At 37.0% G+C, this 17,099-nt stretch overlaps 1 protein-coding gene across 4 annotated transcripts in view; it reads left to right on the forward strand.

Annotated features, from left to right (window-relative positions):
• Positions 1–1,763: 1,763 nt before the first annotated feature.
• Positions 1,764–17,099, forward strand: part of LOC135109680 (E3 ubiquitin-protein ligase RNF14-like) — a 17,617-nt gene continuing 2,281 nt past the window's right edge. Inside the window, exons 1-8 of one of the 4 annotated variants that reach the window (XM_064021220.1) lie at positions 1,764–2,112; positions 5,061–5,264; positions 12,151–12,355; positions 12,704–12,837; positions 13,482–14,099; positions 14,274–14,455; positions 15,368–15,581; positions 15,793–17,099. The exon at positions 15,793–17,099 is cut by the window's right edge and continues 2,281 nt beyond it. In XM_064021220.1, coding sequence (XP_063877290.1) covers positions 12,160–12,355; positions 12,704–12,837; positions 13,482–14,099; positions 14,274–14,455; positions 15,368–15,581; positions 15,793–16,056 — 1,608 coding nt within the window. In that variant the 5' untranslated portion in view covers positions 1,764–2,112; positions 5,061–5,264; positions 12,151–12,159 and the 3' untranslated portion in view covers positions 16,057–17,099. Of the gene's footprint in view, positions 2,113–5,060; positions 5,265–7,728; positions 7,882–7,941; positions 8,079–12,150; positions 12,356–12,703; positions 12,838–13,481; positions 14,100–14,273; positions 14,456–15,367; positions 15,582–15,792 lie in introns of those variants that run through there. The other 3 variants (XM_064021221.1, XM_064021219.1, XM_064021222.1) reach the window with 3 other exon arrangements.

Below are 17,099 nucleotides of genomic sequence, written 5' to 3' on the forward strand. Positions count from 1 at the left end.
AGAAAGTGTTTGAGCTTGAAATCCATTATGATTCTTCCTGGGTTTCTGTTATCAGTCCAAATGGTATGAATAAGACATTTTCCATATACCAGGTTGACATTCCCTTTTAAGTGAGATACAACTGAGAAGACGCTTATATCCATAAACGTGTTCAAACGTTATTTCACATCTTTGCATCTATAACTTATGAATCATGGATGTAAAAATTTCACCCACCAACACACCACTATGCTACTTTATCCTACTAGCATTCAGAGTGGGTAACCATACAACCATACATAAGACAGTATGGAATCCGTCTTCATTTTCCTTTTGTTTTGTTGGGGGCAAGGCAAATGGGTCTCCTTCCTTTGTATGTTTTCCTTGCAGTTAGATAAGATGGTATGAAAGGAAAAATGGAAAGCTGCAATTATTTCTGTGGTTAATTTAATACATCTAAGTTTGTTGGATAAACAGGCGAAGTTGCAGGAATGGACTGTGAGAGATGGGCAATGTGAGCAGAGGTAGGGAGGGTCGTTAAATAATATTGATAACAATAAATAAAACATTAATAACAGTAAATCAACAACAACAACAACAATAATAATAATAATAATAATAATAATAATAATAATAATATGATAATAATAATAATGTGGATGCTGAGTAAATTTGACTAATAAAATGTCCATCTAATTGATTCCTTCTTACTCAACATTTATCTCTTTAGCTCATTTTCTTAACTAATTTTCTTAACTCATCTTCAAGCTAATGTTTTTAATTCATTCCTCTTACTCATCCTTTTCTCTCCTGCTTCCATTTCGTACTTGTAACTCGCTCACTCAAATTCATTTCTCTAGCCCGTCCCTCAGACTCATGACTCATTTCTTATCAGTGGCGTTTCTAGCCTTCTATGGGACACATGCGAAATTCTGTTTGGGGGCCCTGTGGTGTGAAACTATGATGGATGGATTCTCAGCCCTCCGAGGTGGTTCGGGCCAACCCTTTCACATTTAAATGTTTCATATGGTAGACTTTAAGAGCTGAATTTGTAAATATATTAGCTTACTTTCTGAAATATAACTATACACATGATACAGTAGCAGTGTCCCTTTAAAACATACACCCAATCTCGAAATTATAAAGTACACTGATATAACAGAGATTAAAATCAAAATGTGTAAAATTTACGAGATCAACCGACCCGAGGCTAGGTACCATAGTTTGCTAAAAAAAAAAAAAATAAATAAAAAAAAATAATATATATATATATATATATATATATATATATATATATATATATATATATATATATATATATATATATATATATATATATATATATATATATATATATACTCGTATATATATGACCATAGGATTTCATTCCCTCGTTTTACTACACTCTCTCTCTCTCTCTCTCTCTCTCTCTCTCTCTCTCTCTCTCTCTCTCTCTCTCATAAAAGCCATAACATGCATACTGTAACGAGCAAACTACAGCGTAATTATTGGAAGGTTGTTGGTGGGGTGATGGGTCTGTTGCCAGTGGGTTGACCTTAGAGAGGGTAAAATGGGAAAACAAGAATAATTTTATTTTATATTCAGATTTATGTTATTATTACAATACATGCACAAGGAAAGTCATTGTACAAATACCTATCTATGTAGTAGTATTACTAGTAATGTAATTGTAAACTTTCTTTTAAAAGAATAAACTTGATATCAGATAATATGTCAACATTTGGGGCCCCGAGCCTGACCAAGGCAAATGGCGCCAGTTTGTATAGGTGAGCGGTAGTGGGTGATCGGTCGAGGTGGTGGTCCAGAGTGTATCTCTTTCGGTGGGACCATATTTTGAAACACATCTGCCCTGCATCTCCACTGTTTCAAAGGCCTCTAGTTGAAGTGACACGGGTTTTTAAAAGTGTTTTTACGATTCTGGTGACAAACTAACGACTTCTACATTATGCAAAGAAGAAACGGTCTTGAGAACCGGCAGATCGTGTCGCGGTGAGAGAGCAAAGCGTTTCTGAACATAGCCATACATACAGGCACAGATGTTTCCACATCCCGCAACGTCTTACTGGACTATACGCCATAAAATAACCACAGAAGCACGACTACGTAATCAAGGTGAGTACAGCTCTAATACCTTCGCCTGTTTAACTTGTGGGAGCGTCTTCCAGTTATATTTGAGTATTATTATTCGTTATTTTGGTATTTTTTTAGATGATTTATTTATCATTAGTTTATTTAACATCTGACTGGAAATTTAGCCAGATATTGATACATAACAGAGACGACAGGTCGTCCCTATTTACCAGTTATTATCTGCTTTTGTATTAAACCAATCAAACCAATCCTGTCACAAAATGGAGCTATATGACAAGCTCTCATATCCGCTGTTCAGATATATCCGCCATTGCCTGGTTTAAGTTTGACGAAGGTTTAAATGAGGGAAAATGGCGATCGTCCATTCCACTGACCCGCCGCCATCTGAAGTATACCTGTCCTAGCCTATTCCAAGTTTTTTTTTTTTTTTTTTTTTACATAACTTGTTTATTTTGGACTAGTATGTAAGATTTTATGGTTTTAAAAATATTTAGTTACTCTTTTTAAGTGTTTTCCGTATGTCTGTTAAGTGAAATATGTTGATTTTGGCGTAGTTTTATGTGTAAATAGGGTGTTTTTTTTTTTTTTACAATAATTTTTTTTCCTTGATTTTCATTTCAGCTTATAATTAAGTTCCTATTGCTTCCAAGAATTGTTCATGATTTTTAAAGTGTTTTCACTCCTGTTAAATCAAATTAGTGGACTGTAAGATTGTTTTTCATTGTGTTAATGTTCCAACTTTTTTTTTTTCCAGTGAATTGTTTATTTCTGCTTTTAACTAACTTTAAATTATTTGTAGCAATAGTCCATATTTTATTTTATTTTATTTTATTTTATTTTTCTTTATTCTTGTAAAGTCAAAATGAGTGGACATTTGAATTGTTTTAATAGAGCTCAAGATTCCTAGATTTTCCAGACTATTATATATATATATATATATATATATATATATATATATATATATATATATATATATATATATATATATATATATATATATATATATATATATATATATATATATATATATTTAATATCACTGAAACTTAAAATATCTTTATATTCACGGTATTAGTTAAAGTATTTGGCCTGTAAGAATATGTAAAGGATTCAGATCTAGCTGCCTTTTTTCGAAGGGTCATTTTCAAATTGAAATACGTACGTACGAAAATAACGGCCTCTATGACGTCATCAGAGCGGCAACTTCCCTTCCAATCTCTTTTCGTCAATAATTAGTATGATTTCCAGTTTTTTTTTTTCCCAGATATTTCTAAGTGTTTTCAGACATGCTGTGTGTGTGTGTGTGTGTGTGTGTGTGTGTGTGTGTGTGGCATTTTCTTTGATTGTAGAGGGGTGGGAGAAGGCGCACAACCGAAAGGTGTGAATTGTTGTAGTTGATCGCCTTCCTGTAAGCCAACCGCCACCCTTTTACATGGCACTGAGTTAATCCACCAAGGATCACAAGATGTGGAAGGCTGAGTGGGGAAAAAGGCATGTACTGGCTCCATCACTTTGTGGCTCGAGTTTACACTGGCTGGCCTGTATTCTGAAACACTTCTTCACTACTTTCTAAAAATTCTTATTGAATTTTCATGTTTTTTAAGGGTGTTTTTATGGTTCTAGTGATTGGTTAACAAGATTTGTACCCTCAAATGACCAGTTGAAGCAACAGGCGGGTTTTTAAGGGTGTTTTTTACGGTTTTAGTGACAGATTAACGGGATTTCTACACTCAAGTGCCTCTAACTAAAGTGGCACATGGGTTTTTAAGCGTGTTTTTACAGTTCTGTTGGCAGATTAACAGGATTTATATACTTAAAAGCCTTTAGTTGAAATGAAACTGGTTTTTAAGAGTAATTTTACGGGTCTAGTGACAGATTAAGATTTCTACTCTCAAAAGCCTCACACCTAAAGGTGGTGTGTATATATATATATATATATATATATATATATATATATATATATATATATATATATATATATATATATATATATATATATATATATATATATATATATGTATAATCCTTCCTCTCACCCTCTATCCTTCTTTCAGCATCTCTCTTCCCCTATTCGTCTTCCCTTAAGCCTTCTTGATTATTATTGTTAGGGACGTGTATATGTAGCAGCCCTGTAGGTGAGCACATGAGCATGCTGTATGTATAGAGTAGTGTCATATGAGTACACATATGTATGAGAAGTGTGAGTGAGCTAGCTAGCGGCATTGTGTTGCTCGTTGTTGACAGAGGCTGGCGCCATTGTCCATTGCGCTAATTTAAGGTGTGGTCACACGAGACGGTTTGTCGAGAATTTTGTGGCGAGATTCAAAGTCGGCAACATTTCATGAGAAACTTGGCAGAATATTCCGCGAAATCTCGACCACCAGCATGATGGTAATTTCTCCTCGAGGTGGGCAAGTTATGGTAAAAAAACGAGGAAGGTCAGCTGATCGCTCTAGTACTTCGCCACCTGTGTGTGTTCCTCTGCTGAGTCTGCCACAACGAGTTCAGTGAAAGCTTGCCTTTAATATTACCTTGCTTATCACTTCGTGATTTGAGGTTGAGGTTAGGTTTAATAAACCCGTTTAGCCCCTGTGGGTGGCTTGCCATCCCAAATTAAAATGTTACTTTTTTTTTTTTTTTTTGAGAAACAAATATCAGATTAATTGATTCATTCATGTTAATTAGAAAATCGCTGCAAAGTCCGGATCCATGTTTGTTTTGCTTCTTTTCAGCCGATATTTCCTAGAATGCAATAGTCCGCCGTGTGACCAAACTCGGTGAGTTGCCTAAAAAAAATTGTCAGGAATAAATCTCAGCACAATATTCTCGAGAAACTGTATCGTGTGACCACGCGGCCTCGCGGTTTCGCCGCCCAGTGTGACACGGGCCTTAATTAATCTAGTATAATTTAACAATGACATAACCTAACCTAACCTGACCTAAAAAAAAAGTAAGTCAATACATTACAGGTGCGCGTTCTGCCACAAGCGGTTCAGCCACTTCCATCACTTCTGCTCCCATGAACGATCTATACACACCCATCCCTTTCCCGCTCCCCCCGCGCCGCCTCCACCCAGACCTGGTGACATGTCCTCCCCATTACTGACGGCGACACCGATCACCACCACCACAACCATCATAATCATGAGGAAATATTGCAGTCACCGAGATAAGTAAGTCTCTCTCTCTCTCTCTCTCTCTCTCTCTCTCTCTCTCTCTCTCTCTCTCTCTCTCTCTCTCTCTCTCTCTCTCTCTCTCTCTCTCTCTTTGAGGGGCATTTCTAGCCTTTTGGGGACCTTATGAGAAATGCTGTTTTGGGTCCCTACGTTGTGAAACTATGATGGGTGGATTCCCATTCCTCCAAAATGGTTTGGACCACTCCTTTCACATTTAAATGTATCAACTTGGTGGACTTTAAGAGGAAAAAACCTGAATTCGTAAATATGTTAGCCTACTTTCTTTAACTTATCATTCCCATGATACAGTAGCAGTGTCCCTTAAAGATATACACACAATTTTGAAATTACAAAGTACACAAATATAACAGAGATAAAAATGAAAATTGGTAAAATTTGCTAGATCAACTGACCCGAGGCTAGATACCATAGCTTATCCATGAGAGAGAACGAAAAGAAGAAGAAAAACTTAGCTAGGTGTGAGAAAGCGAAAAGTAAGGGGCGCAGACTATAAAAGTTACTCAAAAAAAAAATGAGCAAGTTAAATACACCCTCCATATTATATGCTATACGTGAAGGTATTATTTCCAAAAATATTTAAATATATGTAGAATAAAAAAAAAAATCGAATAAGGGGAAGAAAATTACCACAGGAAATCTTTCTTCTTTTTTTTCTTTTCTTGGCACCAGAAAGGTATATCCTTTTCGACGCCACGTCACCGTCATTCCTCAGTCGCCACCAAGAATATTACTTCCTTGGTCGCCACTGACTGATGTCTGAGCAGCCTGAGGCTGACACAGTGACGCTACGTACGTGCAACCTCAGTTTGACGTGGGCAAAGAAGGACACGTTTGTAGGTGCAGGAAGCGTTCTCTGGAGTCCTCTGATCCAAATTTCAGAACATAGCAAAATTCCTAAAAATATCTGAATTTCTGGAGATTAATCAGAATTTTAGTGAATCTGTTGATACTCAACACATATTTTAGTAGTAGTAGTAGTAATAGTAGTAGTAATAATAATAATAATAATAATAATAATTATTATTATTATTATTATTATTATTATTATTATTATTATTATTATTATTATTATGGGAGCTTGGGGGCCATGGTTGCCTTAATTGGGGCCCTATGCAGCCGCGTATTTCTCATATACTGTAGCAAGAAACGGCTCTGTTTCTTCTTATCCTTTTGTAATCATTCTGTTTAAATCTAATTCATCCCTTTCAACTCGTCTGTCTGCACCCCTCTTACTCATCTTATTCTTCCTTACCCAACCTTCTAATTTATCCCCTATTATCCATGTTTCGTATTCATCCTTCCAACTCAGACTCAGACTCAAACTTACTCCTTACTCATCCCTCTTAAGTCACTCCTTCAATCCTATTTCAATTCAACTCACTAATCGAAATGCCCAGTTTCATCCAAAGCTCTAGAGATTGCTTTATATCTGATGTCACCATATTACTACACTGTCTGGTGAGTCATAATAGTAAAGGAAGACAGGGAGATTATATATTTTTTCTCCCTTACTTGTCGCGCTAGTAACGCTGAAATAGTTCGATAAATAAATGCCTATACACACCTTGTCTTTCATCAAACAGCGCGCATTACTCGTGTCGACTTTGTGCTTCAGAGTTAAGTAAGGGACATTAGATAACGTATGTTGAAAAGGTACACATTCCGCAGGCACACAAACTTGGTGTAACCCGCCCACTACTTAGCGACCTCGCTCACATAAAATCTACGATAGTTAAACTAGTTAAACTGTATATAGGTATCGCATGTGTGTGTATGTGTGTGTTGAACTCTGAGTAAGTCTTTCGTGTCTGGGATCAACAGGATCAAAAGATAATCTAGCTCTTGATCCTAATACTGGCAACGTGTGAATCATGCACCTCCATCCTTACTCGAAGTGTTTGGATGGCTGCTAGGAGACATGACATGACATGTTAACCCATTTGTGACAACTCGTCTGAATATTCTAATTGCTTCTTGCCTCGTGGAACTCGAAAGATTACGATACTCTGATGCAACGAAACTGGCTGTTGTAATAGTACTTTATAATGGAGATAACGTGTACGTATTAATACATTTAATGCGTATATGACAACATGATTACAACATGACATGACAACATGCTATTTTTTGTTAAGTATAAGATTACGATACTTTGATGCAACGAAACTGGCTGCTGGATAGGATAACTAGGATATATTTGACAATGGAGTAAACTATAGTGGCGTATGACAATATAACAATTCAATTTGCTATTTTTGGATATATACGTATCGGTAAAAAAAAAAAAAGACGACTGATGTAACGGGACTGACTGCTGGGTAGGATATACTTGACAGTGGAGTAAACTAAATTGACGTATTATATCATGTAACGGAACTCGATTTACTATTTTCTATTATGTATAAGTAGATTACAATTCTTTTATGCAACAAACGAAATTGCGTAACATTTGAACATGCATAGCACCGCCGTACAGAGGCAGGAAGACAGCTAGTCAGCTGAGCGGCAGTGAAGGTGTACTAGGTGGACCAAGAGTATCCCAGAACGTAACACAGGTGGAGTGCATGAGACTGCATGACCTTGCTCCTCACAGGTAAGCCACACATGCATCTCGAGGGGCAAAAAACAGAAACAGATTCAACATAGTAATGCTGACACCGGTTATGTGTGAGTTGCCGCCGCGGCCTCCCAGCAGGTGTTGAGCCAGTGGTGCATGTGTTGGCAGTGGCTTGTGCATACTTACTAGTTGGTGGTGCTTGTGTCGAGTGATGGGTCACATTAATTTTCACTGTAAGCTATTTTTTTTTTTTTTTTTTTTTTTTTTTTTTTTTGAGTTAAGGATTTAGGGTAAACTAGCATTTCAGGTGTTAGAATACATGTTCACCTGTTCAAGGACATTTGAGCTTGGTGATTGCAAATGCTGCCTGGATGGAAAAGTTATTGAGAGTTATCTACGATTTTGGGGTTAGAATTATAGGTGACAAAGCCCACAGGAGTTGCCCTCGTGTATGACAGTTGGTCCACTGGAGTGTCCTTATATTTCCATTACAGTGACAGGAACTTGGCACTAGTGTCGATGTGGGGTCCCCAGCTGGCTGGGACGTGTCTGGCAGGCCTGAGTTGTCAGTTGTGTATTTTCCTTGCAGTGCATTAGGTCAGGTGAGGATACTATCTCTCTCTCTCTCTCTCTCTCTCTCTCTCTCTCTCTCTCTCTCTCTCTCTCTCTCTCTCTCTCTCTCTCTCTCTCTCTCTCTCTCTCTCTCTCTCTCTCTCTCTCTCTCTCTCTCTCTCACACACACACACACACACACACACACACACACACACACACACACACACACACACACACACATGTGTAGTGGTTAGCATGCCTGGCTCACAACCAAGAAGGCCCAAGTTCGAATCCCGGGAGCAGCGAGGCAAATGGGCGAGCCTCTTAATGTGTAGCCCCTGTTCACCTAGCAGCAAGTAGGTACGGAAAGTAACCCGAGGGGTTGTGGCCTCACTGTCCCAGTGTGTGGTGTGTAAGTGGTCTCAGTCCTACCCAAAGATTGGTCATTATGAGCTCTGAGCTCTTTCCATAGGATAACGGCTGGCTGGGTGACCAGCAGACAACTGTAGGTGAATCACACACACACACACACACACACACATACACACACACACTGCTCATCTCGCAACTTAAAGGTGATGATATCTCTTGCCAGAGAGAGAGAGAGAGAGAGACTATGCATGTCTAGTGACATAAAAGTGATCATCTGTATGTCTGAAGAGAAAGAGAGAGAGATTATGCATGTCTAGTGACATAAAAGTGATCATATATATGTCTGGAGAGAGAGAGAGAGAGAGAGAGAGAAGCACACACACACATACACACCGCATAGTGTAGTGGTTAGCATGCTCGGCTCACAACCAAGAAGGCCCGGGTTTTAATCCCAGGCGTGGCAAGGCAAATGGGTGAGCCTCTTAGTGTGTAGCCCCTGTTCAGCTAGCAGCAAGTAGGTACAGGATGTGACCCGAAGGGTTGTGACCTTGCTGTCCCCGTGTGTGGTGTGTAAGTGGTCTCAGTCCTACCCAAAGATCGGTCACTATGAGCTCTGAGCTCTTTCCGTAGGGTAACGGCTGGCTAGGTGACCAGCAGACGACCGTAGGTGAATCACACACACACACACACACACACACACACACACACACAAAGAGAGAGAGAGAGAGAGAGAGAGAGAGAGAGAGAGAGAGAGAGAGAGAGAGAGAGAGAGAGAGAGAGAGAGAGAGAGAGAGAGAGACTGCACATTTAGCAATGTAATGGTGATTATATATCTTGTTTGGAGAGAGAAAGAGAGTAGTATCTTCACCTGTCCTGGTAACACTGCAAGGAAAATATGCAACTGGAAACTGGACACAGCCCTGCCATACGGGGACCTCACATCCACGCTAGTGCCAGAAACTTTGCTAAATTTGATGCTTTCCCTGGTTTTCACTTCAGCTGTATAATATACAATGTTATCACCATTCCATGTTGTTAGATATCATTATAATAATTGTAATTTTATCTGTCAGAAATTTATAGTGATTATGGAAAAGATTTTTATGGAGTTTTCTTGCTTAGGGTATTGTTATATATTTTGCTTGCCACAAGTTCTGTCATTTTAAGCAGTGCAAGTTACTATAGAACCCTAAGTGACTTTTGTTGTGTTGTCCTCCATGGGCTGACACATCCTCAGTATAGATCCCTTTGCTTGACTGATTTCTTGTGGCAACTTATTGTGAAGTGGATATAGGGTCAGTGCTTAGAGGAGTGACAATAATCTTTCAATTTTAGGAACTTACCATGATGAACAAGTTGAAACACCTTAATTTGTACTTTTACTCTGTATATTGTAATAAGACAAACTTGGTGGTCAGGGTGAGGTAAGGGTGTGGGTGCAGCACTGTCTCTTTTTCCTAAAACAAAATCAGGTGGATCACCTCCCAGGGAACGCATGGTGGGTGATTCCTGTCATGGTGAGGTCACCTGCGCTGCACTATCCCCAATGAGTTCACTGTTTATTTTCATTATTATTTATTTTTTGTTAAGTAAATTATATATTTCCTGCTTATATTCCTTCAAATTACCTTATAAGTATTATTAAATGTAACAAACTTGCCCACATTAAACCTGGTGTGAGTTGATAAAAGTAACATGTCAAGATGAGGTCACCACCTCAGGGGGGGTCAGGTTGGGTGGGTGAGTGTAGCCCATCACAATAAGTTTAATATTTTTTTTTCATTTAGTAAATGATACATTTCCCAGTTGTATTCCTTCAGAGTATCTTCTAAATATAGTTATACTACATAACATAGTTGCCCACCTTAAAACATCTATAAAAGTGAATGAGGATAACATTTTCCTAGCAACATTGTACAATATTTATGTCATGTTTCTTTATTGATGTATAGATATACTATATGTATGATTAATTTTATTTTTTGTGGGATATTATAATATTTATGTAACATCCTGTCATCCACTCTTTATTATTAATCAATGATCTCTTCAACCAAACTTTTTGTCCTATCCATTCCTATGCTGATGATACCACCCTGCACTTTTCCATGTCTATTTGTTGACGTCCAAGCCTTCAGAAAGTAAACAGCTCACACAGGGAAGCCACAGAATGCCTGAGTTCTGATCCCTCTTCTTCACTGACACTCATTTGTCCCCTTCTTTTACACTGAACATCCTCAGTCTGTCCTTTATTTTATAATCTAAACTGGAAACTTCACATCTCATCCCTAGCTAAAACAGCTTCCATAAAGTTAGGCATTCTGAGTCATCTCCACCAGTTTTTATCACCCCTCCTCCCCCCAACTGCTGACTCTGTACAAGGTCCTTATCCATCCATGTATGGAGTATGCTTCACATGTATGGAGGCGGGTACTACTCATACCACTATTTTAGACAGAATGGAATCAAAAGCTTTTTGTCTTATCATCTCCTCTCCTCTAACTGATTGTCTTCAGCCTCTCTCCCATCACTGCAGTGTTACATCTCTTGCTATCTTCTGCTATTTTCATGCTAACTGCTCTTCTGATCTTGCTAACTGCATGCCTATCCTCCTACCACGGCCTCGCTGCACAAGACTTTCTTCTTTCTCCCACCCCTCTTATGCCTGCCTTTCTAATGCAAGAGCTTACCTGTATTCTCACTCATTCATCCCTTTCTCTGGTAAGCTGAAACTCCCTACCTACTTTTGTATTTCCTCCTTCCTATGACAAATTCTTTCAAGAGGGAGGGTTCAAGACACTTATCCTCTGCCATTTGATCATTTTATTTGGCATTGCTCAGGGAACTGGCATTTGTGGACTTTTTTTTTTTTTAAATATATGTTGTTCTTGGTCAGTAACCCTCATATATATATATATATATATATATATATATATATATATATATATATATATATATATATATATATATATATATATATATATATATATATATATATATATATATATATATATATATATATATATAGATAGATAGATAGATAGATAGATAGATAGATAGATAGATAGATATTATTTCTCCATCTTATTTCTAGCATCTTTCAGATGTATCACAGAAGTTACTTGGTGTAGTGTTAGGAAAAGTGGCAGCACTGTAACACACTCTGACTCTACCCTAGCTACCAAATTAGTCTTGTCTTATTGTAACAAAGATATCATATTTTGTAAGATTTTACCTTTACCTTCCTTTTATGTATAACATTGGAATTGAACATTATCTCTCATTCAGTAAAGTGCAGTAATATAACAACTGATGCATCATATTGCATTTTTATGATGGTGACATAATCAGTTCCTCTCACTGATACATTTGCTGCAGAATTGGAACATGTCCCTTGATGCTGAATCTCAGGAGGATGAACTGCTTGTGCTGGCTAGCATCTACGAGGAAAGCTTTACATCTATCCAGGCAGAGGCGGAGGCAGAAGTTGATGGCAGCAGCACAGCCCGTGGTGGTGTGCTGGCCATCCACTTAGACCTTCCCCCAGACTTTACATTGCTGTCAAGGCTCACAAAGGACACTGGTAAGGCAGTTATAAGACCTGAATATTGAAATCTATTAATCTAATGTAGGTCTACCTATGTAAGCTAAGTGAGTAAATGGCAGTATGATAAGAAATATTGTAAAAGGAAAATTTGCAAAGATTTTTTAATTGTACTGCACTTGTTTTTAATATATCAGTTAAATAAAGTAATCTTTGTTAGAATTGACTGCTGTATTATGATATGATATATAGAGTAGAATGCAATAGTATAAGAAATAAAGATAGAATGTGAAAATAAGGTAATGCAAGGATGAAATTGAAAACTTGTCATGGCCATTCAAAAAAATGTTCCTGCATCTCATTATAACATCTTGTTTTGGTGTGCAGGTGAAGTTGTGGAGGAGAGGCACCAGGTGAAGTATCTTCCCCCCATCCACCTCCACTTCACCTTCCCAGCCATGTACCCGTCACAGCACCCACCAAGCTTCACCCTCTCCTGCAAGTGGCTCAACAGGACACAGGTGAGTGGATTACATGTCCGTTTCACAATTACCTTATGTTTCAATTACGTGAGAAGCCTTGTGATTGATTAATGCAACTTATATAACAATGAAAAATTAATCTAAAAGTGTGATATATGAATTGATCACTAGAGACTGTTGCTGAGAATTAAACCTCAGGTGGGGCATTCAAGGTAATGCAGTTCCAGCATAGAACCAATCACACTGGTATGATCATCAAGGCCTAAGTGAATTTGGTTGTCTTGACTGGCATGCCACTAAAGTTTACAATGCTGAAGAATAGATTTTTCACATTATATACAGCATGTCAGCAAAAAATATGAAATATTTATAAAATTTAAACGAGATTTGCTATTTGTGTTTCTCACTATATTTTATGTACTTTTGTATGTCATCTCATTAACTATTTTTCTTGACTATTTTTTTCAATTTTTTACTTTGGTCATCAGTACTGCAGTTTAAAATTCTGCTAATACATTTTTTTTTACTGATATATATATATATATATATATATATATATATATATATATATATATATATATATATATATATATATATATATATATATATATATATATATATATATATATATATATAAAAGTGTTTGACACTGCATATTTGTAATTATATTTTTCATTGACCAGTTAACTCAACTGTGCCAAAAACTGGATTCGCTTTGGAAGGAGAATGAGGGCTGTGTGATCACCTTCACCTGGGCACAGTTCCTGAAGGAGGAAGCCATGGATTTCTTAGATTTAACTGACACATTAGACTTAGATACCATAAAACCCACCTGCATCTCTTATGGCACATCACACACCTGTGGTCTCATGGCAGATGTGAACCAAGAACATAGTGGTGCTACATACAGTCCTGGTGGGGAGAAATGTGATAATAGTGATAATTCTTGTAGTAATAGTGATGGTGCTGCTGTTTGCACAAACACAACATTAAGCAGGCAGAATAGCCAGAATTATGACAACAGAGCCATACAGGACATTGGCCCCAAAACAAATCTTCTTAACCTCTTAAGGGATTACAACGAAGAGATACAGAAAAAAGTGTTCAAGTCAAGAGTGTTTGAATGCAAGGTTTGTTTCATGGAGAAGCTGGGTGCCAACTGTCTTGAGTTTTGGCCATGCCACCATGTGTACTGCAAGGAGTGTATGGCCTCCTTCTTCTCGGTCCAAATCAGTGAAGGCAACATCAAATTCCTTAAGTGCCCTGAAGACAAGTGTGATTCAGAAGCCAACCCAAAGCAGGTAGATACCATTTCATGCCATGTGTCTTTTTTTACCTATGTAGTGTGTATTTCAGCCATCACTTCATATATATGGTCTGTATGTATTATGTAATGCTCGTACAAATAATACTTATGCTGGTAAGGCTTCATGGTAAAACATTCCTTTAGAGCAGGAATATGGATTACTTCTCAGGTTCAGGAGGTGGTTTCAGCAGACTTGTACAATCGCTGGGATCAGATGTTGCTTAATTCAACGCTGTCATCACTGGGAGACATCCAGCCGTGTCCTCGCTTGCACTGCCAGTATCCTGTCACCATTGAGGAGGGTCAGGGCCAGTGTCCATCTTGCAAATTTGTTTTCTGTGGGATATGTCGGTAAGAGGTTCAAGTTGTTTGTGTTTGCTAATGGAAGGTTGGTAGGATATATATATATATATATATATATATATATATATATATATATATATATATATATATATATATATATATATATATATATATATATATATATATGTATATATATATATATTATATACAGTGTGTGTGTGTGTGTGTGTGTGTGTGTGTGTGTGTGTGTGTGTGTGTGTGTGTGTGTGTGTGTGTGTGTGTGAACTTCCCTCTGATCCAGTTGTGACCTCCCTGAAGATTTCCTTTTGTTTCAACACCACACAGCCTGCCCTCTAAAAACTCTCTTTCTTCTTACACTACACTGCTTGCATGTTATACACATTCAGTTTTCATTTAAAGTTCAAAATCTAAATGGCAAAGAGAAAAATACCAGCCTCAGATTCAATCTGGGGAGGGGAGCAGAAATTGCCTCAGATTTGGCTGCTCTTCTGGTATCAACCAAAAATGTGTTTTGATATTCTCCCAATTATTTCTATACCAACTTTTTGCTATGCTCATGGCCTTAGATGTAATTTTCAATCAGTGGAACACCTCTCCTCTACCAAACCTCCTCATCTTTTACTCACAGAAACATAAGTGTCTGAAATTACCAACAGCAGTCCCCTTTCTCTTCTGTTCTGCTTTCTCTATCCTCACTTTCGATCCAGAACTGTATGTTGCTTTTATATGTGCAATAACTTAGGTTGCTCTCATAGCTATGCCCTTGAGTTTTCTGGGTTCTCATCATCAAAAATTGCATTATGCCTGTTGCATTTCTTCTTATCTGTGAAAAAATATGCTAGAAATTATTATTATGCAAATAGAATCCTAAAATCTTCTGAAAAGTATTGAATTTGTTGTTTTCTTGAAATACTGAACATGTATCCTACAATCTTATAGGTTTGGCTGGCATGGCATTGAACCCTGCCGCCTGAAGCATAGTGAGTCTAAGAAAATCATGGAAATATATATCAGTGGAACTGAAGACCAGAAGAAACTTCTTGAGGATCAGTATGGCAAGAAATACCTGTGTTCTCTGAGAGATGAATATCTCTCACTGAATTATTTAGAAGAGAACTCAAAAAGGTGTCCCAAGTGTCGTGCTAAAATAGAGGTAAGTGGAAAGGAGTATTTTTTATGATTCCATTTTTAGGAAAACTATGGTAGCTGCCCATTTATACTTTGGAAAAGAAAGATGACTTTAGACTTTGCAAAATGAAATATCTGGAAAAAATCACTGCTTCTGCATTGTTTTTAATGAAAATGTTATTTCATGTATTGTATAATTTTTCAATGCCTCACCATGTTCTTACCATTGTTAACAGAAGATGGATGGCTGCAACAAAATGACATGCCAGCGGTGCAGCATCTATTTCTGCTGGCTGTGTATGACCATCTTGAACCTGGGGAACCCCTACAAGCACTACAATGACCGCAACTCTCCGTGCTACAACCAACTCTTCCTGGGTGTGGATGAGGATGAAATGTGGGGCTTCAATGGTGATGATGATGATGATGATGATGATGATGATGATGATGAAGATGATGGTGATGTTTATGATTATGAAGTTAATGTATTGCAACTATAGTAGTTTGGCAGCACTTAACCCCTTGAATGTCAGGATCACAAAATATATTCATATATCACTTTGATATTCAGAAAGGTTCTTGATAAGATTCAAATGTTTAATTTTTGTTTTTTTGTTGTAGTCTTATTATAACTTGTTTTTATTCTAATACAGTAAGCTACAGTGCTTTCTAAAAGCGGTAGAAAATTGTAATCTTAGTCAAGAAGGAAATTGTTGCTTCAGTTGTAACCAAAAATCTGGTGCATTTCAAATGTTAATTTGAATTGATTTGAATAATTGTTATGAGTTAGTTAAAGGATCTTTAAATTAATTTTGTAGATTATAGGCTCTGTTATATTAGTTAAAGAAATCATATAATTTTGAGTATGAATATTTTTGCAGATTTCCTTTAAACTCAAGAAGATATTATAGAAAATTACTTTTAAATAGCAAACTTGACTTGACCACCTGAAAGAAAAAATGACTGGACACAGAAAAGTATCTGAAAGAGTGCAGGTAACAAAATGTATGATTAATTTTTAAAGGATTTAATGTTTATTAACATGTGTACTGTACATTTCAGGAAAGTTGAATATTTTTAATATTTTGTTTGCATTTTACTATTCCTAATTAACCCTCTCATGTACCAGTAAGTTTCGCAAGTTTTCTTTCCAATACCTCTTCTGTTGGCAGGCATTTATGGCCTCTCTGCATGCCTTGCAAAATTTTGATTTTAGAAGCAGTTTTCTTTCCATGGAAACTCATATGTAGGCATGTACTGAATATCATTAGATTCACAAGGAAATTACCTTTATGATAATCACATGAAAAGTTAATTATAAATTAATTTCACTAATTTTTTTCCCTCAAAAATAAATACAAAAAATAAATAAATAAATATTCATGACCTCATAGCCTAGAATTTTTCCTGTGATTATTCTGCATGCTACACCACATAAACCATCTTTTTATTAGCTTTTACAATGGTACTATTGGCATCTCAAGAAAATAAAGAAAAACTGAATTCAGCATTCATCTCGTATTATGTGCAGACAGCCAGAGTC

This window comes from Scylla paramamosain, chromosome 19, assembly GCF_035594125.1.
Source record: "Scylla paramamosain isolate STU-SP2022 chromosome 19, ASM3559412v1, whole genome shotgun sequence".
NCBI lineage: Eukaryota > Metazoa > Arthropoda > Malacostraca > Decapoda > Portunidae > Scylla > Scylla paramamosain.